The sequence below is a fragment of the Crinia signifera genome, chromosome 3 (genome assembly GCF_055691185.1).
Source record: "Crinia signifera chromosome 3, ASM5569118v1, whole genome shotgun sequence".
NCBI classification, from domain to species: domain Eukaryota; kingdom Metazoa; phylum Chordata; class Amphibia; order Anura; family Myobatrachidae; genus Crinia; species Crinia signifera.
In genome coordinates, this window is record NC_139219.1 from 229,517,625 (window position 1) to 229,541,843 (window position 24,219).

The 24,219-nt window shown below is 42.4% G+C and overlaps 1 protein-coding gene across 1 annotated transcript; it reads left to right on the forward strand.

Annotated features, from left to right (window-relative positions):
• The first annotated feature begins 377 nt into the window (after positions 1-377).
• On the forward strand, positions 378-19,880 carry LSG1 (large 60S subunit nuclear export GTPase 1). Its single transcript, XM_083177570.1, has 14 exons — positions 378-654; positions 978-1,104; positions 6,749-6,869; positions 7,034-7,120; positions 7,212-7,298; positions 9,217-9,277; positions 10,072-10,248; positions 15,094-15,444; positions 15,909-16,010; positions 16,239-16,382; positions 16,660-16,783; positions 17,559-17,638; positions 17,742-17,915; positions 18,576-19,880. Exons 1-14 carry the CDS (start codon positions 562-564, stop codon positions 18,753-18,755), a joined length of 1,908 nt encoding a protein of 635 aa, XP_083033696.1. The 5' UTR covers positions 378-561; the 3' UTR covers positions 18,756-19,880.
• Positions 19,881-24,219: the final 4,339 nt, after the last annotated feature.

Consider the following 24,219-nt stretch of genomic DNA (forward strand, 5'->3'; position numbering starts at 1 on the left):
CCGGTTAAAAAGCCGTGCCGCCCCTACAGTGTGTGATGGACAGCTCTGTGTCCATTCACACTGGACGGTCACGGCGCGGCCGCCGGGTAGCAGCCGGATCTTGCCTCTGCAGCGTGCGGCTGCCGGGCTGTGGCCATCCCCTCCATGATAAACTAGTGTGTGCTGCAGCCTGCACGGCTTCCTGGCCGTACGGGGTTTTCGCCATCCGGCAGGAGCCGGAGTGTGTGAAACCGCCCTGAGGGTACAATGCAGCTAAAAAAAATAAAACAAAATAAGCTACGCCTACGGCTACGTGAATTACAGATAAAATAAAAAACGTTGTGACTTGTGAGGGCATCTAACAACTTCCGCCCTCACTGAACATCACATCCTGTAATCACAACTGAAGGGGATCTAGTCTCAAACCCGGCAGCCTTTGCCCTGCCCCTGGCTTTTTCCTTTCTCTTTGCTGCTGGTGTCGGGGATGGGATTTGCTGTAACACCAGGACAGCTTCCTGTGTAGCTGTGATCGTGTTCCGTGTGCTGCTTCCGGTGCACTTTACATGTGACTGTATTACTGTAATGGGAAAGAAGAAAGCGACGTGCGGGCTAGGGAGAGCCCTTATCCGGGAGAGGGCTCAGGGCCAGCGGGGGCTGCAAGGCAAAGACTCCTGGGTGACTGTCTCCTTCGCTCATCTGTATCTGTCAGCTGGTAGCTAGCCTGCGGTGCTCTACCGCCTACTGGACTACAAGACCCAGCATTCACTGCTAGCTATAGTGAGACTTGTAGTTCCACGGCAGCTGGCTTAGCTCTACGCAGCGCATGCCCTTCTACCGGCTACACAGCCTGACAGCTGTTTATTATTATTATTCTGATGATGCATAAAGCATGTCTATAGTGTCTGAGCTGCTGTAAGAGCTCTATGTAAGCACTGCTAGTACAGGGTGTCCTCCATATAATTTGTACTGATTTTAATTTAATCTGTTTTCCTTTGCAGCGCCACACAAGTGAACTAAATGATGGCTATGACTGGGGCCGGCTGAACCTCCAGTCAGTGACAGAACAAAGCTCTATAGATGACTTTCTTGCCACTGCAGAGTTAGCAGGAACGGAGTTTATTGCTGGTAAGACAGTTTATGTCCCCATAATATGAATAGAAGCCCTTTAAAGTGTAAATGTTCTACAGATATGGAGATTTGTAGATCAGAATCAGCTTTATTTGGCCAGGTATACATGCGTATACTAGGAATTAGATTGCTATGCAACAGCCAGGGTGGAAACAAGTAAACTGATAGTACAGTTATATATCACACATACAGATATGTTAGATGTATCCTGATGAGGGACACGGCATTGGGAACATAAATCCACCGAGTTGCACAGCATTCAGTCAGCCATTCAGTGGTGCCACTTGGTGATTGCAACAGCCAAATAAGTAGACAGTAAAACAGTACAGATATGCACTAGATGTATCCTGATGAGGGACACAGACCTGGGTAACAAATTTCCCGAGCTGTACAGCACCCAGGCAGCCATTTAGTAGCGCCACAGTGACTGCAACAGCCAGCTAGGTAGATGGTAAAAACACCAGCACAGATACAGAACACAACAGTGGAGACACAGGGCACACATTTTGGCTAGCGGCACAGTACCTAGGCAGCCATCAGCGGCGCCATCATTGCTACTCACAGCACAAGGCAGCAGTAAAAAAAAAGGCTCAACATGCTATCTGATGGGGGTATATATATATATATATATATATATATATATATATATATATATATATATATATATATATATATATATATATTTCCAATATAGCCACAACTGAAAGAAAGAGATGTCAAATTGTACTTTTGGGTCTTTTACTTTTTAGTTACTCAGTCCAGTCTGAATAACCGACATGGATAATAAAGCCGGCATATAGGTCAGATGCGGCTGCTGCTCACATAAGCTGACAGTAGCTAGTATTCAATTACTACCTCAGCGAGCCGTCAGCGCTCACTCGGCTGGGGGCTGACATTCGTAAGGGAGCAGACTTACGGCCGCATGCAGTCCTTGGCTTGTTTCCAGGTACGACTGGAGCCGGCCGATCATCAGTGGGAATCTCGCATCTCAGGTTGCAGTAGTCCAGAAACCAGCAATGACGGTCCTGTACATGAAGGTATAGCAAGGTGACAATGTCCACGGTTTACACAGGTCACTGGGAGTAGTCCTTTACATGTTTCTCCGACGTTAAAGTGTGTGTCGGTTTCCTCAGAAGAAGTCTGTAAACATGTAAAGTGATCAAATAAACTTTTTTTTCTAACTTCCTAACCAGACAGGATTTTAGTCAAAATCCTGGGATCACTTGCATCGAAGGATCATAGGCATGCGCACGGCGGGTGCCAGGTGTGCCCAGGCACTTCCTAATGACCGCCTCCCCCTCACGATTTCATGCAAAATGTATTCCGATTTCCGACGCAGCAGACGGTTACCGGCTGGCGGCGGTCAGGACTGCATTACTTGCCTGCCGCCAACCTTCAGCTCTCACGGAAAGAAAAAACAGCAGCACCGCTGGCCTGCAACGGCAGACATGCAGCGCTTGCCCAGTCCACTCACTGTGTCCAGGTCAGCCCCGCCTCCGTAGACGTCACTGTTTACAGTGCAGCATTGTGTAGTTACATAGCGCGCACTCCCATACATATGCCTGCCCGCCCTTCAGCTTCAGCAGCTCACACAGCTCAGCTTATGTCACTTCCTCTCTCTCCCCCCCCCCCCCCCCCTTCCCCTTCCCCTGGGTGTCCAGCCACTGTTGCTAAGGCAACACCTGAGGATGAGCTGTGCCACCCGGCCTCCTAACTTTCTTACAGGGAGTCCAGCCTCCACATGCAGGGCAACACCTGCTTCATGAACAACAGTTTGCTTAGATTAGATTCAGCCAAGGAGACATCAGCCAGCCCCCTTGAATAGGCGGTCGCCGCTATTTCCCTTATTGGAAATGGCGTAGAGGATTGAATACCCCGCCCATGTCTGTGGCACCTGGCTATTTACTGTTTTATTACTCTGCTTTATTTTCTGTTGGCAAAAAGCTGTGTTCTTCTCCTCTTTATGCAACACTGCTATACACACAGCTCAAACGATTTTTAAAGAAGACCTGTGTCTGTGAGAAAACATTATCAGGGAATCAAGGAGAATACAAGACCAAACTTGATTTTATTCTATTCCTGGAGGAAACTACTTTATCATCGTGTGACTTTTCCACAAAATGCAGGGAGACCATGTAGTGCCAAAAAGTATGTGCAACACCATTGAAAGAATGGTTTGCTGTTTGCACCAAATGCTCTTCCTCTTTCCTCCATGGGAAAAGGCCGTGTGACTCATTATCTGCACAGTGTTATACAGTAGGCCTACAGTATGTGATGTATTTGGTCAAAGGCAGTCTTTCCCAAACTCTACCATTACAGCACAGGTTTTAAGGCAATCTATGATTGAGCGATCAATATGGTTTCTGATTAAGTTACCTGTGGTAATGTATGCATATCTTCAAAACCTGGACTGGAATGATGAAGTTTGGGAAAACTTGTCTTACTGTGTTATAACAAAGGTAATGTGCAGCTATTTTGGCACGTTGGTAAAATTGTTGATAGATGCGCGTTTGTGAGATGTGTATAAAAATAAGACATTTTATATAAATGAATGGAAATATAAAATTAGTTAAAAGGGATGTACTTAAAATAGAATAAAGTGTAGTGATTGTAGGTTCAAACCAAGACCTGTTAGTGTAGTAATTAAAAGGTTAATTGTAAAATATGTATTTAAAAAAGTTAGTTGCACAAAAAAAAAAATCCATGGTATTATCTGATCAGTGGTTCAGTCTGGTGGTGACTTTCTTTACACACATTAGGCCCCTTTTAATTAAGATGAAATTACAATAATAGAAATACCGATAAATTAATAGATGAAAAATTAAAAAGGGTAATAAATTGATTTAACTTTGGTAAAGTTGCCACACATGGCTTCCTCAATAGTATCTATCCAGTGCAGATAGAGAAGTGTTTGTAGATCATAGCAGTGCTGTAACTACATAGCTTAAGTTGGGTACACACGTGTCAAATCTTTGGGAGATCCGACTCCCTACCAATCTGTCTGACATTGGGCACATGTTGGATCTGCTGTTTTTTAAAACATGCTTATAATTGTGCAGTGTGTAGGCTGCTGAGACAGGAGCTGGGCATTCTCCAGTCCTGGCAGCTCTGCACACTATCAGCATTGTAGCAGTGTCTTATTTGGAGGGATCATGAGACTGTCTTTAATGATGTGTTACTGGACAGAGGCTGGGTCCATTCCCCAGCAGCCATTACTGCAGACTTTGGAAACATGCATATCTGCATAACTGAGGCATTTCCCTGTTCAAAAATGGCAGTGCAAGTAGTGATTGGCTTGTTAGCAGCGCCATTCTTAAAGTTCCAGATTGCATCAGTGATCCGTGTCATTGCCCAACACCTTGTGTTACTATTTCAGCACTGATATAGGAACCAGACTTTGGTGAAACAGCTGTACTGGTCTGAAACAGGTCTTCATGTTGGATGAAGGTCTCCACTGCAGCTTCCGGTGGCTCAAAACGAATTCCACTCCCATGCATCTTGTAAGATCACAAAGAAGTTGCAAACAGCCAGGTCTGGACTGTACAGCAGATGCCTTAAATCTACCAATTGTTGGCATGTGCATTGTCCCTTATGGACAAGGGCACCACAAATGTGAATTCTTGGATATCCTCTAGAAATTGCTTCCAGCTGTTTTGGGAAACCAGCTCCTAGGGACTGTGCTTCTGCCTGTGTGGTACCATAGCTAAATGACCATTCTTGGCCACAGAAACATCCACTCTATGCTGATGCCGGAACTTCTGTGGCAGTGCAGCTCCAACTGGGGTCTACTGCGCGACTGTTTGGGGTTGAAACTGTAGATCTAGGATTCATCCCCATTGATGATCTCCTAGATCACATGTCTTCAACCTGTGGCCCTCCAGATGTTGTGAAACTACATGTCCCAGCATGCCCTGACAGTTTTGGCCTGCTCTTATAGGAAAAAATGTGGCAATGCATGCTGGGACATGTAGTTTCACAACATCTGGAGGGCCATAGGTTGAAGACCCATGTCCTAGATGGACCACATCAAACCTGGCCAGCATGTAAGCAGAGCCTCCTTATGCTCTATAGTCAGCTGATGGGACACCCAACGTGCAGAAACCTTGCCCAGGGCAATGTTTTTAAGGAATAATAAGCAGATGGATCCCGATGAGATGCCTGTATCCTTTTTTAACTGTGCTACGATAATGTTGTCCTCATTAGAAAGGGACATAGGATGGGTGCAGTGCTCCTAATGTTCCAGGTGCTGACATTCTGCACCATGCTCACAAACTGGTTTGCTTAAACCACAAAAGCAACTTGCTGTCGGTCAAAACTGTTACAGATCACTCTTGTATTTGTAGAAGATCATGGCTCTCCAATGGCCTCTGGAAAGTCCCATGACAAGGTTTGTGAAGGAAGGGAACATGCTGACTTCGATGTGCAGTGCTGCTTATATATGGTTCTGTGCCTTGTCATTTTACAAGAGTCAGTTTTTAGTCAGATTATAGTTCACAACCAGACAGATTCTACTGAACCTAAGGACTTACACATCTGGAAATTTACTGCACACCATCTAGTTTTAGAATTGGGCACCTTAGCCCATGAAAATTAATGTGATTACTGTAAGTAGGCTTCTCTGATCGAGAATAGAAAATCAGAAAAACTAAGAAGCAGGGCCGGTGCAAGGCACCGGAGCGCCCCAGGCGAGGGGGGGTGGCGCACCCCGGTGCCTACGGGGGGGGGGGGGACCTGCGGCACTGTGTGATCTGGCGTCGGGGTATCTGCAGTGATGTTCGCAATCCGGCAGCCAGGTGGCGCGGGAAGCGCTGATAGGTTTGAAAACTTGCCGCACGCTGATTGGCTGAATCTCAGCCAATCAGCATGCGGAATGTTTTCAAACCCAGCAGCGCTTCCCGCGCCGCCTGGCTGCCGGATAGCGCGCATCACTGCAGGGACCCCGCAGCCAGATCACACAGTGCCGCAGGTAGCCGGCACGGACACCCCTGCAGCCTCCATGCGAGAGGCGAGGGTCGAAGTGCCGCCCTCCAGTGGCTGGCGCCCTTGGCAAATGCCTAGATTTGCCTAGTGGTGGCGCCGGCCCTGCTAAGAAGCTAGAAGCAAACCCTATAAATTGATTTTACTTGAACAAGCTACACATTCCATACTGCTTTTGTTGAACAAAAGAAAAATGTTCAGGACTTCTGTACTTTATCCAGTGTAGCTCAGAACTAGTTCAGTAGTTATTCAGTCTGTGCCGAAATTGCCAGACAGGGGCATATAGGCACTCACCTATTCAATGCTTCCATTAACGACCACATTGGAAGGTGTGAAATATGACTTCTTTTAAAGTCAAATCTGTTTTGTCATGGCTGTTTTTTCGACAATCCGCATCAGTTTTCGCTGATCCATGGATTTTTCGACACCCAGAACGTTAAATTCCGACTGTTTGATTTACTGGATCGTTTGGGATGTACCGACAGTCGAAATCCCTGATTGTAAACCCCACCCCCTTCCTTAATAAAGAATGGGGGGGGGAATTCTGTGGGTATCAAGCAGTGCTGTAAATGTGCAAATTTCTTTGCTATGATTATCTATACAGCCACATACTGTATGTTAGTGATCAAATCTTATGATGCCTTCTCCCCCCCTCTGCTTGTAGAGAAGCTCAATATTAAGTTTGTCCCAGCGGAAGCCAGAACAGGCTTGCTGACATTGGAGGAGTCCAACAGAATTCAGAAACTTCAGGAGGAGAATAAGCAGTTTTTATGTATTCCCAGAAGGTGAGTCTGTAGGTGCTAGACTTGGTTTTGTTTTTGTATGAAAGCAGGCAAACTCAAAGCTTGTTATTACTATGGTATATAGAGAATGCAACTTTTTCAGCTGATAATGCAGGTTCCAAGAATAAACTAGACCATGTATTTCTGTTCTGATTTGATGATTACAGGCCATACTGGGATAAAAATACCAGCGCAGACGTTCTGAAGCAATCTGAGAGAGAGAACTTTTTGGCATGGAGACGCCAGCTTGCTAAGTATGTGGTTATATAATGCTGTATACATTTGGTTGTAGTTATTTTAGTTGTCCTTAATCAGAGCTATGTTCTATTTTTTGCCTTTTTAAAGGCTTGAAGAAGAAAAGAAGCTGATTCTCACACCGTTTGAACGCAATCTAGATTTCTGGCGTCAACTGTGGAGAGTCATTGAAAGGAGGTAATTATTATTTTTAAAATGCATCTAAATGACTATCCAGCTGTTAGTGCAAGTTGCAATAAAAATACAATACTTCGCTAAATAATGGGTGTTCTCATTATTAGTAAAAAGTCGTTTTTTGGGGTTTTTATTAAGAAAATTCCTGCCCCTAGTGGGGAATATAGCTCTCATCTTAATTTTTTTTTAGCTTTCATTCTGTTGGGGATTGGCTAATTGGTCGACATGGGTAAGGTAGACACAAGCATTAGGCGGACAATGGGAAGGTCGACTTGAGTTTTTCGCACTTTTTTTTTTTGTCCCTAATGTCAAAACAGTCTAAATGGACATCGTCACCTTGCATGGCTCGATGCACTCGCCAAGCTTCGGGTACGGTGCTTCCCTACGCTCTGCACACTTTTATTCTCCCACCACACTAGCACTTGAAATACCACCTGTCGGCTAAAAAAGAAAAAGTGAAACTCATGTCGACTTTTTGTCTGTCAACCTAATGCTTTTGGCGTCCTTCAGAGCCTGTCGACCTATTTCAGGTGTTGACCTACAGTGGTCGACCCAATGCATGTTGATTTTAATAGTGTCAACCTAATGACCGCATAACCTGTTACAACATTCTAGCAGTAACGGAACTAGATATCAATGTTTCCTATTAAATGTGCAAACATGCATTCCATATAAGATGAGCATGTTTATGTCCCATTACTGTGTTATCACTCCACAAAGGCTTGGGAGTTGACATTTGAGAAACGGAAAACTGATATTCCTTCTATAATATTGTTGCCAGACTTATTGTCTCAATATGACTCCAATCTTGATTATTTACATTCCCCCTATTTGCAAGAAGTTCATATAAGAATGATACGCAAGGCTTATATTTTCCCAGCCCAACACAAATACATATCTAATTCAGGAACGGGTGATTGTGTAAAATGTAAAATTCTACTTGCCACATGCATCCATTGTATTTGGAAATGTAGGAAATTGAGGAAAATCAGGTATAAAGTGGTCCTTTTCATCAATCTTATGTTCTCCATAATATGAATCCCTTAACCCAGGAACGGGGAACATTTTGACCCTCCAGCTGTTGTTGAACTACACATCCTAGCATGCCCTGCTACAGGTTTGCTATTTGGCAATGCTAAAACTGTTGCAAGGCATGCTGGGATGTGTAGTTCAACAGCAACGTAAGGGCCAAAGGTTCCCCATCCCTGTCTTATCCGCTGGATTGTCTTTGTAGGAATTTAAAATAAATTGGAATCCAGAGTAAAAAACGTAGGTTTCACCTATTGATTGATGTTCTTACTATTGCCCAGAAAAATGTAATCCATATTCACTGGACTAGTAAATCGTCCCCTTCCCTATCAGAAGTTAAGCAAAAATAGGTAGAGATCCTTTACTATGACAGGAGATCTACTATCCCTGAAATTAACAAAGGAATCAAAATTGTATCAAAAGTGGGAACCTTTGTGAGTAGATGGTGATTAGCGATCCATTCGCAATTCACTTGCAAGTTTGCATTTGGCTCTTTTTGTCTGGACAGAGGCTGTATACTTTCAAGCCACTGTGAATACTCTGATTAGCGATACATACCGAATTGGGCCCTTAGCACTGTGTCTCTTTATTACCTCCTTTGGTACTTGTTTAGTTTCACGGCGGCAGCATGGCTGCCCACTACTTCCGGGTTCGGCGCTCGGAAAACTATCTAAAATAAAGTCCATGCCAACGTGAATTAATTCATACCCCCACTATCCATGTTGGCATGGAGTTGATTTTATATAGCGTGGGCGAGTGAAGCGAGCCCCGCAAGCGGACTGAGACGCTGCCGCCGTGAAACTAAACAAGTACCCCTCCTTTACCACAAGGAAATTGCATTGGTGAGTACGTATTCTTGGAGCAAAGTCCTAACGGCTTTCTTTATTAACAGTGATATAGTGGTGCAGATCGTGGATGCCAGAAACCCTCTTCTGTTCAGGTGCCAGGATTTGGTAAGATTGCAATTTTTTCCTACAAAGTAAAGGGCTGTTAGAGACATGTCAGCAACTTGCCATAAATGATGCGTGTTCTAAAAATGGGCCAATCTGCAGCCAGAAACACTACTCTGGTACATTCAGCTAGAGAACATACCTAAAGCAGCCCATACACGCTGCGATGCGGGCTGTGCGTTCTGTGCTTTGAGGTGCGCGCTCTCGCTGCACCTCATCGCACAGTACAAAACGCATGCACATGCAATGCAATGTGATCCGTGCTTGTTAAGCACGGAACGCACGCTCGTAAACTCTGATTAGGTTTTTGGGGAACATGGGTCTATATTGTATGTTGAACAAATAAATGAAATGCCCCAAAATAAGCTTATCATGTGTAAGGATTGTAATAGAAGCTTTTTAATATGCATCATCTTGTAGATCTCTCGTTTAATTATCTCCTCTATGTATTATGAGTCACTGCTAATAGTAGCAAGAGATTATCCTGAGAGTATAAATACACCCACTGAGAAATAGAGCTAAAAGCTTCCGTTTTTTTTCTCTCTACTATCATATTAATAATCCAATTTCATTATGCTTTGTATCATTTGTATTTAATTGGTTTATTACTACGGGTGTACAGATTTGTCTTCATATATCATTGCTGTTGACGCGTCAAGCAGCCCCTCTTGGTGCGCCATGTCCTGGCCAATTCTGATAACAATTTTTGCTGTAAATGTTAGTCGCAATACGATAATGTTAGGACACATTAGGAACCTGTGCTGATTACCCTTGTATGTGTTTTCTGTCTTTTAAAGGAGAGCTATGTAAAAGAAATAAATATTGAGAAAGAAAATATTATCTTAATAAACAAAGCGGACTTGTTAACCGCAGAGCAGCGACAAAGCTGGGCAACATATTTTGAGAAGGAAGGTGTAAAAGTTGTGTTCTGGTCGGCGCTGGTAGAGGCACAAAGACTTTCCGACAATGCCAAGGTATGTAATATCTATTTGGTAAGGCAGAAATATTTTTAACTAGAGGGACAGATTCAATTATCCTTGAGCTATTCAATTAAGTGCCACATGCTCATGCATTAGCCCCACAAGGTGCATTTAATGCAGATTTTTCCTTACTACTTAAGAGCTGCGGGCCCCTCCGGGTTTTGATTCACAGGATAATCCATACATTAACACGCAGTAACTACAGGTTTACTGTGCAGAAACCCGCATAATAACTGAATAGCTTAAGGCAGCAAACCTGTAGCTGTAGTCATGAACATAAATACTACGGCTTTTTTAATTTGTTAATAATTTTTTTTACGCTTTAACTCTAGTAACAAAAACTTTTTTTTTTTTTTAACTATGCAGGGCACAAATAAAGATGAATGGGAAATGTATGAATGTTTCTTAAATACTGTATTTCCGTTTTGTTCAGTTGTCGATATGGTGGACTCCTAGGAGTAGTGTTGTACTATGTATGCTGACAGCAGAGAGATTTATTAATGTAATTGCTTTGATTCTGTGTTTGTTTACTTGTTTTAATATTTGATTAGTTTTATACATAAATGTTTGAGATGGGCTTTCCCAGATATGAGAGCTGCCTTTTAAATGACTGCTTATTTTCTGAATAACCATAGCTGTGTTTGTGTAATGTTAATCATATGTATTTGGCTACCGCTAGAGTTGCCATGGGAGTTGGGGGTGTGGCTACATGTTACTGCTGTTCTTGTACAACATGGCTACTTGAAACTAGCATGCAGTGTCTGTCCTCATTTATTACATCTGAAACATGGTGTCAGAAGTTTCTGAGCCCACAAATGATGCTGATTATTGGTGGTGCAGCAGCTCAGGTGTATGAGAACCTGTAGAAACAGGACTAGGATAAGGATTGCATAGATATCCCGGGGATTGAATCATCATTTGGGAGTATTCAATGTTTTTATTCTCCATGTGCAGTGAATCCTGTTTAGGATTCGCTGCACATTCGCAGTGTTCAGGAGGGCTGCAGCATTCGCTGCCAGCCCTCCCTGTCACCCTATTCAAAGCAGCAGGGGCTCGCTGCCCCTGCTGGCGAATTTTAACCAATGCGGCGAATGCCGCAGGCAGCCAGGGGACGGAGGCAGGCAGGTAGATGTAAGCCTCCCTGCCTGCCCCAGAATTTGTGGCCCCCTCACCTGGGAATGCTGGCACGGGACAGGGGTAGGGAGGGAGCAGCTTCTCTGGTCCTGCACGTAACAAGCCGGGACCAGAGTGAAGTGAATATATGACTATCTAATGAGAGGCTCCCGGCCCCCTGCTGGCGAATGTGTAAAAAATAAAATTTTAATCAAATATATATTAATGTGCTTCAAGCACGTGAATAAAAATAGCATGCCCCTTCACTGAAAAGAAAAAAAAAATCAGATTTTTTTTGACACAAAAAAAAACCCTTTATTTTAAAAGATCACTTTCCAGTTCACCTTTAAAAAGATGTCGAATGCAAAACAGCGAATCATGGCAAAAATCAGGGCGTAAGCAGTTCTCCATCCTAACATTGAATACACTCTGCGAATCCCAGTGAAAACCCCATTGAAATACACCAGCAAATTGCAGCGAGCATGAAACGGAGAACTGGCGGGCATTCACTGTTTGCTTTCGGCGAACAGTGAACATTGAATAGGGTGAATCACATTTTCAGTGAAAAAGATTCACTGCAAGGAGTGAGAACAGCCCAATTCGACGGGGAAAAAACGGTGAATCGGAAGCATTGAATACTTTGGAAGCTCACCAGCATGGCATCTACTAACAACATTCCTCCACCTGATGGGATGCAGATTAATAGCAATTTGTGCACTAATTGGGAGAACTTTAGAGCAGAGTTTGTGGACTTTACTTTAGCCACAGCCCTTACTGATAAATCAGCTCAGGTGCAAGCAGCCACACTAAGGAGAGTGGTGGGCAGTGAGTGTCGCCATGTTTATAAGGGAATACATACGAAATCCCGGCGGTCGGAATCCCGGCATTCAAAATCCAGACCGCCGAAATCCCGACAAGGGGGGACGTGGATGCAGGCTCAGTGCCTCTCTACGTTCGGCACACTTATTTATTCTCCATCTATGGGTGTCGTGGACACCCACGGAGGGAGAAAGTGTCTGGATTCCGGCGTCGGGATTTTGAACGCCGGGATTTCAACTGCATCCCGTTTATAAGCACAACCTGAATCTTACTGCAGTGAAGCAAACAGATGTAAAGTCAATCCTGCATGCATTGGAAGCATACTTTAAGCCTGCAAAAAATGTGATTTATGAAAGGTATATTTTTGGCTGCAGTAATCAAGAGGAAGGCGAATCCATTGTTAGTTACCGGGCTGATGTCTATACTCGCAGTGGACGTCCGTCATGGCCATCTAATAAACTTGATTTATAGTAAAAAAAAACTAATGAAGGACATTGTTAGCATTGTCAGTTATGTTATACCTTAAGTATATGTAAAAAAGGGAGATAATATTGGACTGTGCTGCAGCCCCACCTCTGTAACTGCTACTGGCAGGGAAGTCCAGGAACAGAGCATTTTGTACCTAATGGAATGGGCCATGTTGGAGGGTGTTAGGAATCATTAGGATGGTTCAGGTCTTTTTTTGTGTTCTGTTCTGTTTGTGTTTTAATGTTAATCTGGTACTTATGTTAGTTGGGCGCCCACTATAGTTAGTACGCTCATACCCCCACTATCCATGTCGGCATGGAGTTGATTTTTATATAGTGTGGCGAGCGGCTGCGGAAAACTAAGCTAATAGCTTAGTGGGCGCCCAACTAACATATATATATATAAGTACCGTTAATCTTATGTATTTGGCCACATGTATTTATTTATTTTTTCGGTAACATTTTCCACAATCAATTGAACCCCCCCCTCTAAACTCAGTGTATAAAGCTTAGGGTTTTAGAACCTGACACATCATAAATAAATCCCTGCTATTGCTTGACCTCACGAGTTCTAGTCCTGTGACCTCCTTCCTTTCCCCTCCCTTTTCCCTGGCGTTCCTGAAAAGGAAGCTCACCGGTTTTCAAATTATACAGTGAAAATCCTGAACTGAGGTTTAGAATTGTGCAACTTTTACATTTATTGTGTGATTGTTTGGTCAAATAAGCTTGATTTGTGTCTTTATGCCCTGCAGCTGCTTTCCAGGGGGCCTCTTTTTAAGGTGCGTCTAACTAAGATCTGAGCATGTCTCTGTAAATCCACTTCATCACCTGCTCATTTGTTGAAATGGGGGTGGCATAGACTTGGACAAACAGCTTGTTCATTGCAGCACAGTGTTGCATGTGACAGACATTGCCATGATGTGAATTAAAAAATAGTCATTAATGCAGACAGTAAGCCTAATGCAGACAGTAAGCCTTTCAGAGGTAGCTGTTTTATAGATTCTCACTCGGCAGAAAAAGCACTTAGGATCCAGTGACCCCACTAAACTACTCAAGCCAAATTCAGCCACTTGGTTGTAGAGCAGACCATGAATCGTTTATCTGCAAGTTGACTTTTGTGCAACAGTTTCCTATGGTCTAATATACAGCGGTAACTTATTTTGCCAACATGTAATGAGGTCATCACTTTGACAGTGTGGTGCTACAAAGTGATTGTGTTTTCTGAACATTTAATGCCTTCTAATAATAGCAGAATAAAAAAAGGTTACAAAAAATATATATATATTAACCATACAAAGAACTGTAAGTGTTTTCTAAGCGTTTGGACAACCCAAACAAAAATCTTTGTTGCTATGGGGGTTATTCAATTGTTGAAAATGCATGGATTGGTGAATTATCAACCGATACAAGGATGTTGGACTTTTTTAGTCCATTTTCACCCATACTATTTTGTCCCCCAAAAAAGGTAAAAGCAACATTCAAATAAAATAGGGTCGAAATGGTTCTGTTTTTTTTTTTTTTATTATTGCATAGCTGAAAAAACAGGACTAATTGAATACCCCCTTAGGGCTGTTTCACACAGTACGGTTCCTGCCGCACGGTGAAATCCCGTACGGTCAGGGAGCCGCGCCGCACTCAGAATTTTATAATGGCAGGGATGGCCACAGCCCGGCAGCCGTCCCTTCCAGTGGGGGGATCCGGCTGCAGCCGTGCGGCCGGGCCGTGGCCGTCCCGTGTGAATGGACACAATAGTGTCCATTCACAACTGCTGAGTGCGGCACGGCTCCCTGGCCGTACGGGATTTCACCGTGCGGCAGGAACCGTACTGTGTGAAACAGCCCTTAGTGTTAGTTTTTCCTGTCTGCGGGATAATGCTGCCTGGGAAGTATCCAAGTTTGTCTGTTTTTGTCACTTGGTGATTGGTGTCAGATACCAATATATATATATATTTTTTTTTTGGTGGCATTGTTTTAGCACTTTATATGCCCCAGAGTGGAGCGCACACATCTATAGGTGATTTAAAGCCATACACCTCTCTGTGGGATCTCCACTTATATCTCAAGGGACATAATAGGCTGATAATAGGGCATTCACATGAATTCCAAGTTTAGTGAGAGAGTGTAAATAGAACTGTGGGCTATACAGGGCTGCACATGTGCTGAGATTAATCTGTTGTCAGATTCATCACTTGCACCAATTCACACTGAGATTGACCGCTATGAATCCAATGGTAGGATGTGACTGGCTGGATGTTTATCTCTCCTTATCAACCTTGCATTTATCTGTTATTGCATGTAACTTTGCATCAGCTCCATGGATCTCGCATAGGCAGGATGGGGAACTTGGGCTGTTAGATGTATGGTCCACATTTATTTTCTGCAATTAGGTATTATTAGGTATTTGCCATTTCTTGCTGCTTAACAAAATGACCTTGTTTTAGCAGAGTGAGGAGCTGGAGGACGCTATACAGGATGACAGAACATCTTCTGATGAGGAAGACAGTGAAGATGAAGAGGAAGCAAGTGAAACAGAGATGGCATCAGACCGCAGGGAGTACAGCGACTCAAGTGATGAGTATGAGGACTGTGAGGATGATGAAGGTTGGCAGACGTGTTCTGAGGACGCAGATTGTGAGGAAGAAAGGGTTTTATCAGACAATGAATTTAAAAAGCCTCAACACAAAGCAATTTGCAATCATAGTCACATAGTGCAAAGTGATGAGCTGCTGGAAATCTTCAAATCCATACACACAGGGAAGAGGATTAAAGAGGAACAGATCACTGTGGGACTGGTGAGTTTGTGTTTCAGGTGTTCTATTCTTACAGGAGGGTCAGATGTGTTTATTTAACCAACCTCCCTTTCTTTTTGGGGGGGGGGGATTATAGAAATAAAGCATTGATCCACCGGGCTATTCAATTAGCCACAAAGGCTGCCTCAGACTGCAGTTAATAGGATTTGTTTTCAAGCCTGAGCAAGCTCAATAAGAAATCCACGATAACTAGCCAGTTGCCCTGACCCTATTACCGCATGGGTTCATACATTTATTATGGGTTTTATGTTTAACTTCTATTGTCATGTTAATAGAACAGCTGGTAAAATGGGTCTCAGGTGAATAAAGGACTGGAATTGAATAGCCCAGGCTGTGAAGTGTAACCTCACTAAAGGTGGGAGATTTCCATTAAGTTTATGAAAATTGCCAAAATAAGATGTTTAAGCTGTAAATTTACATAGCACTAATCCCCCACCTCTTCGTAGGTTGGTTATCCTAATGTTGGAAAGAGTTCAACAATCAACACAATCCTAGGGAACAAGAAGGTCTCTGTTTCAGCCACTCCTGGACACACAAAGCACTTTCAGGTACTTGAAAGAATCCTTCGGTCACATGTACTCTCTTGTACACAAAATAAGGAGGGACAAATGTTGACGTTCTGCTTTCTTAAGCTGGATACACACTGGGTGATATATCGTCAACAATATAGACAATATTGACTTTTTTTGTTTTTCCCTGTGTACGGCCCACGTAACTAAAAGGTATAAATAATAAAATGTTAGCCTTCACCACTTATCCAATCCCCTCTTTTGCAGACTCTGTATGTGGAGCCCGGTCTCTGCCTCTGTGACTGCCCTGGACTTGTGATGCCGTCCTTTGTCTCCACCAAAGCAGAGATGATATGCTGCGGCATCTTACCCATTGATCAGATGAGGGACCACATCCCACCAATCTCTCTCATATCCTTCAAGCTGTAAATGATTGCCATGATATCAAATAGGTTAATGGTCCATTAGAGAAGTCACTATAATTTGTATTAAAACTCTGTAAAATTATATTTTATTGTATTCAGCCTCAGAGGAAAACAGCCCCATTTCCCATGACAACTAGAGGCTGAGTAATCCCGGTCATATATGGCATGCTTATCTTCTTATACATATAATGTATGGTGGTCTCTTAAGTCATTTTATAATAAAAGACTTCATGCGTATTGTGTGTATTTCTTAACTGACTTACATTGCGCAGTGTATTCCGCGCTATGTCCTAGAGGCCATCTATGGGATCAATATCATTAGACCCAGGGAAGATGAGGATCAGGAGCGTTCACCTACCTCTGAAGAGCTGTTATCTGCTTATGGATGTAAGTCATGTCTGTAGTAATTGTGTTCTAACCTGTGTGCAAAAAAAAAAAATTATATATATATATATATATATATATATATATATATATATATATATATATATATATATATATATATATATATATATATATATATATAATCTCACACACTATGCACTATAAAGTAGTAACACCCTTTTATTTAAAATTGCATCCCTAAAGTAAAAAAATACAGGGACCTTGACCCCTCCCATGGGTACCTTCTTATATTTAGGGGCTTGGTATAATTGCATATTGCTGACAACCTTAAACTGCAGAAATACAGAGCATACTAGAGGCAGAACTACCCTCCTTTTGGAGTAATTGCAGCGATCTCCCTGCACCTGCCAGTGTCTTATGATTGATCTAAGAGTTCTAAACTAGTTACTAAGACGTGAAATAAAAACTTGATATGTACGTAAATCTGTTCTGTTCCAAGTCTTTAAACCAACATTTTAAAGGTCTTTTAGGTGTCCCTCAATACCTATAAAAAATGCTGTATTATTTCATGACGTTGCATAGGCTGCGCTCTGCTGAACATTGGTTCAACCCCCATTGTGTACGTGCCAGAGATGTCATTCTAATTGTAATCCAATGTATTTGAATACCTCTGACATACACAATGTATATTAATGTGGGAACAATGACACCTATTAAATGTTTAGGGTTTTTGTGTCCAAATGTCATAAACGAGGAAAGTTTTGCACATGAAATATGTTAATATTACCACTAAATCTGATTGTACCCATTGTTACAGACATGAGAGGGTTTATGACTGCGCATGGGCAGCCTGATCAGCCACGGTCTGCACGGTACATATTGAAGGACTATGTCAATGTAGGTTATTCAACTGTCTTCACACTTTGAATGAAAGAGAGTATAATCTCTTTCCTAACAGCATGGAATATGTTCCTAACAGTGGGTTCTCTTCATTTGTTAGGGTAAGCTCCTGTATTGTCACCCTCCTCCTGGAGTAGATCCTTCAGACTTCCAACCTCAACACTTGGTGTACAAGGAAAGGAAAGGAACACATGGCAGGGCAGAGCCAAGCGCCCATGGCAGCAAGAAAATTAAACACATTGAAAATGTAGTGGACAAAACCTTTTTTCATCAGGTAGAGTGTGCAAATTGTGGTGGTTTTATTCTTTTTTTTTTTTTTAAGTAGCTTTTAGTAAATGCTTTGTCAGCTGTTGGAATATAGTTAGTTTTTAACATATTCATTTGGATAAAATGGTATGTGTAGTTTAAGATCACATTTAGCCTGCACGGGCAAAGGAATTACAGGGAAAGATGGTTGATGAAGAAAATTAGGTGAAAGACATCTGCATATACATTGTTAATACATTGTTAATGTGGGGTAGATGTATGAAGCAGTGATACGGGAGAAGTGACCCAGAGGAGAAGTGGCAACCAATCAGCACTGATGTAACATCTTTAATTTGCATAATATAAAATTATACAGAGCAGCTGATTGGTTGCCATGGGCCACTTCTCTGGCTTTCTTCTCCTACCTTATCACTGATTCTTAAATTTACCTCTGTGGTGTGTTGTTTGATTATTTTAAAATTGGAGGATATCTTGATGAGCAATGCGTTCTCAGCTAAAAAATTTAGAGTTTAGAAATGTTAACAATTGGAAAGAGAACTAGTTTGTTTCAGACAGTTTTTTGGGTAATCATTCCAATTATAGGTCATCTGATCAGAAAATGTGTTAAAGCTTAATTTCCAACATACTTACTAATATTTGTATAATAAGACACTTCTCAATTTTGCAGGCGAATGTTCGTGCTATGACCAAAGGTGTTCAGTCTGTAATGGGATACAAGCCTGGCAGTGGCCCTTTGCCATTATCTACCACCAGCACAGAGACACTGGCAGGGAAACCATGGAAAAAGCATGGCAACAGAAACAAGAAAGAGAAAGTACGGAGACTTAACAAGCACCTGGATGCATAGATTTGAGAGACTGAACTGCTGCAGTCTGGAACCAAAGATCATATAGCCCTTTACTGTGCTAACTTTGGTCAGATTTTTAATATTTATAATCCAGATGCCAAATTGCACATGTTCAATCCTGTTGTGAGAGTAATGGCATTGTCCAGGAAACCTACTCCTCTTACCATGGGGCCAAACCTTGTATTATTTTTATCAGCAATCATGTGGGACTTATTTTGCTCTAGTGGGTGGGAATTACCATTATTTAACTTGTTACTACACTTGTCTTTTCAGGGAAAGTGTATACAATGCATCTATTTTAGACAATACATTGTTTGTGAAGGGCTGTGAAATGGCAGTTGCTGGGGGTTGCAGCACCTGCTTGTTAAGGCTCCCTTAGCTTGTGTTTGGATGCAGAGAGCTTCTCCTGTTCCACTATTTGCTGGGAAACAATGTCACAATGCATCCTGGTGCTGAAGGGTTCTAATAACATTGAAGCTCGTCATCATAGACTACAAAATACAGAAATTCCAAGAACATTTCCGAACTGTGATAAATACTTCTGTGTAGGGGCTAAATCTTGTTTAGAATGTAGTGACTATCTGGGGGAAATATCTTCGTGCATATCTAGGACATACTGTGCACTTGCATCATTAGTGTGCCGGCTAGTCACTAGAAGAAAAACCTGTTCTAACAATAATCCCTAGTCTGAGATATTAGGACAAAAAGCAATGTGTGTAATATGGAAGGGGTATGGCCTGTTACATCATATGTGGCTAGCAAAACATCTGGAGAATATCTTAGACCAGTGGTGTCAAACTCATGGCCCTCCAGCTGTTGCGGAACTAAATGTCCCAGCATGCCATAGTTTTATCAATCCATTAAATAAAATCTGTGGCAGGGCATGCTGGGATGTGTAATTCCACAACAGCTGGAGGGCCAGGAGTTTGACACCACTGTCTTAGACCAGAGACCTTACTGGGTAAAAGGTCTCTTCACCATAGAGGTGGCAGACTCTTGGTTAATGTATTTGTCTGGATAATGTTATATATTTAGTGAGGTTGTATGCAGGCCTCCTATTTACAATGTTAACAACATGTAAAGAAATGATGGCAACTTTCGGATGAATAAAATGGTAATCTACTACTTCAGCCTGGTCATTATTTGTGTAGGCTTAAAAGAAGTGTCCAGGCTTTCATAGGCAACCTAAAAACCTTTGCAGAGTGAAGGCATCGGTCATGAGGGTTACTCAGATGGCCAATGTTATGCTGAGTATTACACTGCTGCATCCTCCAATCACAGAAGCTTGCAGGAGGCATCTGTTAACACAATATGCGTTCTGCAGTATTAGCATATATGCGCACAGCCGCTGTGTGCAAGAAGTTTCTAGATGCACAAAAAGTATTCTGTTTACAAACTAAGCAAACATTACATTTTTTTCAATGTATTCGACATAGGAGTGTATGCAAGGTTGCATGCACTCAAACCAATAGGTGGACAGGTACAAAGCAGGCCTGTCTTCTACATGCTGTATGAAGGTCTCCACTGCTAACGATTCAAACACAGTGGTTCGGGACATTGCATCTTCCCCAAATCCGCTTTCAGCCTGTTGAACTGTTTTAGTCGTAGAAGATTATGGTCCTTTATTGGCCTCTGTTGAGCTGCATAGCGAGTTTGTAAATTGAGTGAGTGAACCTGCTGAATACAGTGCTGGGTGCAGTGCTGCTTATATACAGTTCTGTGCCTTGTCATTTCACAAGCACTCTAGTCAGCGATTACCATGCACAACAAGACAGTCAAATTGTCTACTATACCTATGCATTGTGTATAAAAAAAACATTGCACACCCCTCATATTCAGATAATGAGGACTGAATATGGGACACGTTGGTCGACACAGTTATTGAATTCATACATGAGTGGCCCCAATCCACCGATCAGCAGACAGCGATCCATAAGGGAATTTATACATGTTAAAAATGCCCAATTTGCCAATCCTGACCATTTTTGATTATGGAATTAGGAATTGTGAACATGTTTAATGCAGCCTGGTCGGGGACTTGGGACATTTTTTGCAAATGCATGGAAACCATTATGTACTTATTTGCATTGATCTGTTCTGCCAAGTTATATATTCATAATGTTGGTGTTGTGTTTTTTGTTTGTTTGTTTTGTTGTGGGGGGGTGGAATTTTTCTGGTATCTTCGTTTTGATGTTCATTGCACAAAGTAGTGAACAGTGGCCCTTATTCAGATCTGATCACAGTACAAATTTGTTCCCAAAATGGACAAAACCATGTGCACTGCAGGTGGGGCAGATGTAACCTGTATAGAGAGTTAGATTTGGGTGAGTTATTTTGTTTCTGTGCAGGGTAAATACTGGCTGCATTATTTGTGCACTGCAATTTAGATTTCAACACACCCCACCCAAATTTAACCCTCTCATTGCAGTGCACATGGTTTTACCCATTTTGAGAACAAATTTGTATAATCAATCAATATTGTTAATATACACACAAATGTAAGTTGGGCTACATTTTTCACTTTTTACAATTGGTTTGGCCTTGTTTTTCATTTCAGAGTTGGCAACACTGCGTGCCGCTGCTCCATCTCATTCAATAGTTAATAAACTTATGATGCCATGTGCCATTGTAAATGATAAAGATCTAGGGGGGGTATGCAATCTGTTGCCGCTATTTCCGACGTAGGAAATAGCGTCAGCTCCCTATTCAATGCTGTCATTTAGAAGCTGTCGGGCCGATAACGGCCGTGGAGTGTCGTGATCCGGGCCGCAGATCGACAATCCACGGCCATTTTCGCGGCCACGCCCTCTTTGCACCCATCGGCAGGCGGGACATTGAATCCCGTCTGTCGTTATGCAGTCGATCTGACCACAAACGGGCCAGGATCATGGCTGTCGGCGGGGATCGACAGCCGTGATCCCACATTGCATACCTTCCCTAGGCTGCAGTGCAATCAGACAGGATTGGAAGTACATTTATTGTTCCTTTTGGGTTTACATTTTCACTAAGCTCCTTCTGATTGTGTCTTAATGAATAGCTTCTGTAAAATAAAAATAAATAAATGCATGTAAAATTGGGGAGTTAGATTATATGCTAAACATTTGCATTGTGAAAACAGAACCAAGTGCTTTTAGTAAGCGATGCTGTAGGTAAAATGAGAAATCTTTTATAGGAAATGAATTAACCAAGGGAAGCCAGACTGAGCAGAGTTTACACACAGCGGCCAGCCACACTATCATTGTTTACATTTATTGTCACTTAAAAACAATTATAGCCACTCGGCATTTGGCAAAGAACATCTTAAATCCAATTCCAATCAGACTGTGCAAACTGCTATTGTGCATGCTTATAAACAGATAGTGGTGGAATATGAGCATCAGATTATTGTAATCTACAATAAAATATAAATAACACAACAGAAAAAAAAATAGCCAATTTTGACAACACACAGTTAATTTCCCAGTAATTGGGTCCCAGTATTAGATTTTCTTTGGATCCTGGAACAAAATTCTTACAGCAATTCAAACTATGGCCAATGCTATACAAACGGACTATCCAGGTGGGGCATAGCAAGTGGACAGCAGAATCCAAGTACCGACAATACATGCAAGAGGATGTTAATGTGCCAGACACTGAAGGGGACAGACAAAAAACAGATGTTACAATGTATCAACCACCGATAATGTGCAAGGTTTAAACTAAACCAAAAAATCCAACACATCTCAACAAACCTTCATCCAGTTCCACTGAATTAATTTCAATGTCCACATCATCCATTTCTCTCGAAAAGATACAAGTCCATGACACTGTGCTGACAAAAGTGGAGTCACACAGACACAAAACGGTAATGTTACATTGTTTACATAAATAATGCCTGTACTCAAATGTACACTAGTGCTACTTGAGATGTACACAGATATACCAATTGTCCGCAGCTCAGTGCTCCCCCATCTAACCAACCATCCCCTGTCCCCAGCTCAGTGCCCCCCCATCCAACCAACCATCCTCAGTTCATTGCCCCCCCCCATTTAACCAACAGCCCTCTGCCCCATCCCAGTGGCTCCCACCATCCCAGTGTCTGTCACCCTTCCCTCCCCGAAGGATACCTTATCCAGTATCCAATCTGTCTGGTCCTTTCTTCTACTTTGTTATACCCATCCCTACTCTACTCCCTAATCTACTAATCTGACCCCAAGCCCCTCCCCCTCATTCTTGCAGAATGCTGGGGGGCCCTTTCAAAATTTTGCTATGTGGCCCAGACAGGTCTAGTTACGCCCCTGCATGCAGGATATTGTAATTTGTGATAACCATTTTCAAATTTTACAGTTAAGAAAAGATTACTCAGTAGCATTCCAGTTTAACAAAATACCAAAGAGAAATTTTGTAATGCATGTCCATGTGAATTGTACAATGATTTGTGTTGTGAATTAGTTGTGTAACATACTTCCATGAAACTTGTTTCTGAGCGACCATATTGCCAGCGATGGGAGTGTGCACCAGCGATAAATCGCCGGGTGCGCGCTCCCGTTTTCTGCCCGTAGTGATCGCTGGCAAGCAAGCTCATGCGACCAGCTTATTTCCACTGCCGGGCTCCCCGACAGTTTATTTTTCATCAGCGACCATCTCTGGTCGCTGATGCAAACGGGACACCGAGTGATATATCGCTCAGCGTGAGCGATATATCGCCCTGTGTGTACAGGGCTTTAGAGCTGTCAGGGAGCAAAACGCTTGTTAGCCGGTATATTAGTAATGGTTGGTAGCTAGGAGCAGTATCTTACCCACTTTAGAAAGTAGAGTCCGTGTAATACCGGAATGGTGGATGGCCGTCCCAAACAAGTGTAAACCGCGGCTGATGCTCACCTCTGTAGTAGTTGGCGGTCGTCAGCCATGCGGTCGTCAGCGCTGCTGGAGGTTTACGGCTGCAGTCTGTGATCTGGCAATAGGATGTAACTCAGCAATCACAGCACAAGCGTCAGGCGGATGTCAGGCTCAGGTACTGGCGGAAATAGAGCAATGCGTTTCGTCTCCCAATTTGTAGTCTTTTTCAAGCTGAGTACTGCCAGTATCCGGATGTTAAATTTATAGTGCAGAGGGTCAATAATTAATTTAATAATTCAATAGGTTTTATTAGGGAAGTTTGAGTATTGCAGGGAGCTGGAGGAGAGACAACTGCAAAACCCTTCAATTGGGGTAGTTGAACTCCATGGGGCATGCATGATGAATGAACTTATAAGTATAAATTTAGGGGATCAAAAAATCTGATAAAATATAGTAAACAAATTACAAAAAAAATAACGAAAAACCTTGGGGAATATAAATCCTAATGTACAAATTCAATAGTCTCAATCTAAAGATTTAATGTATCCCTAGATGAAGATTGAAAGATTATTAACACCGAGTCAGGAATGCTTAAGTAACAAAAGAGAGAGGGAATAACACATTTCCATGGCGGTGGACCCCTAAC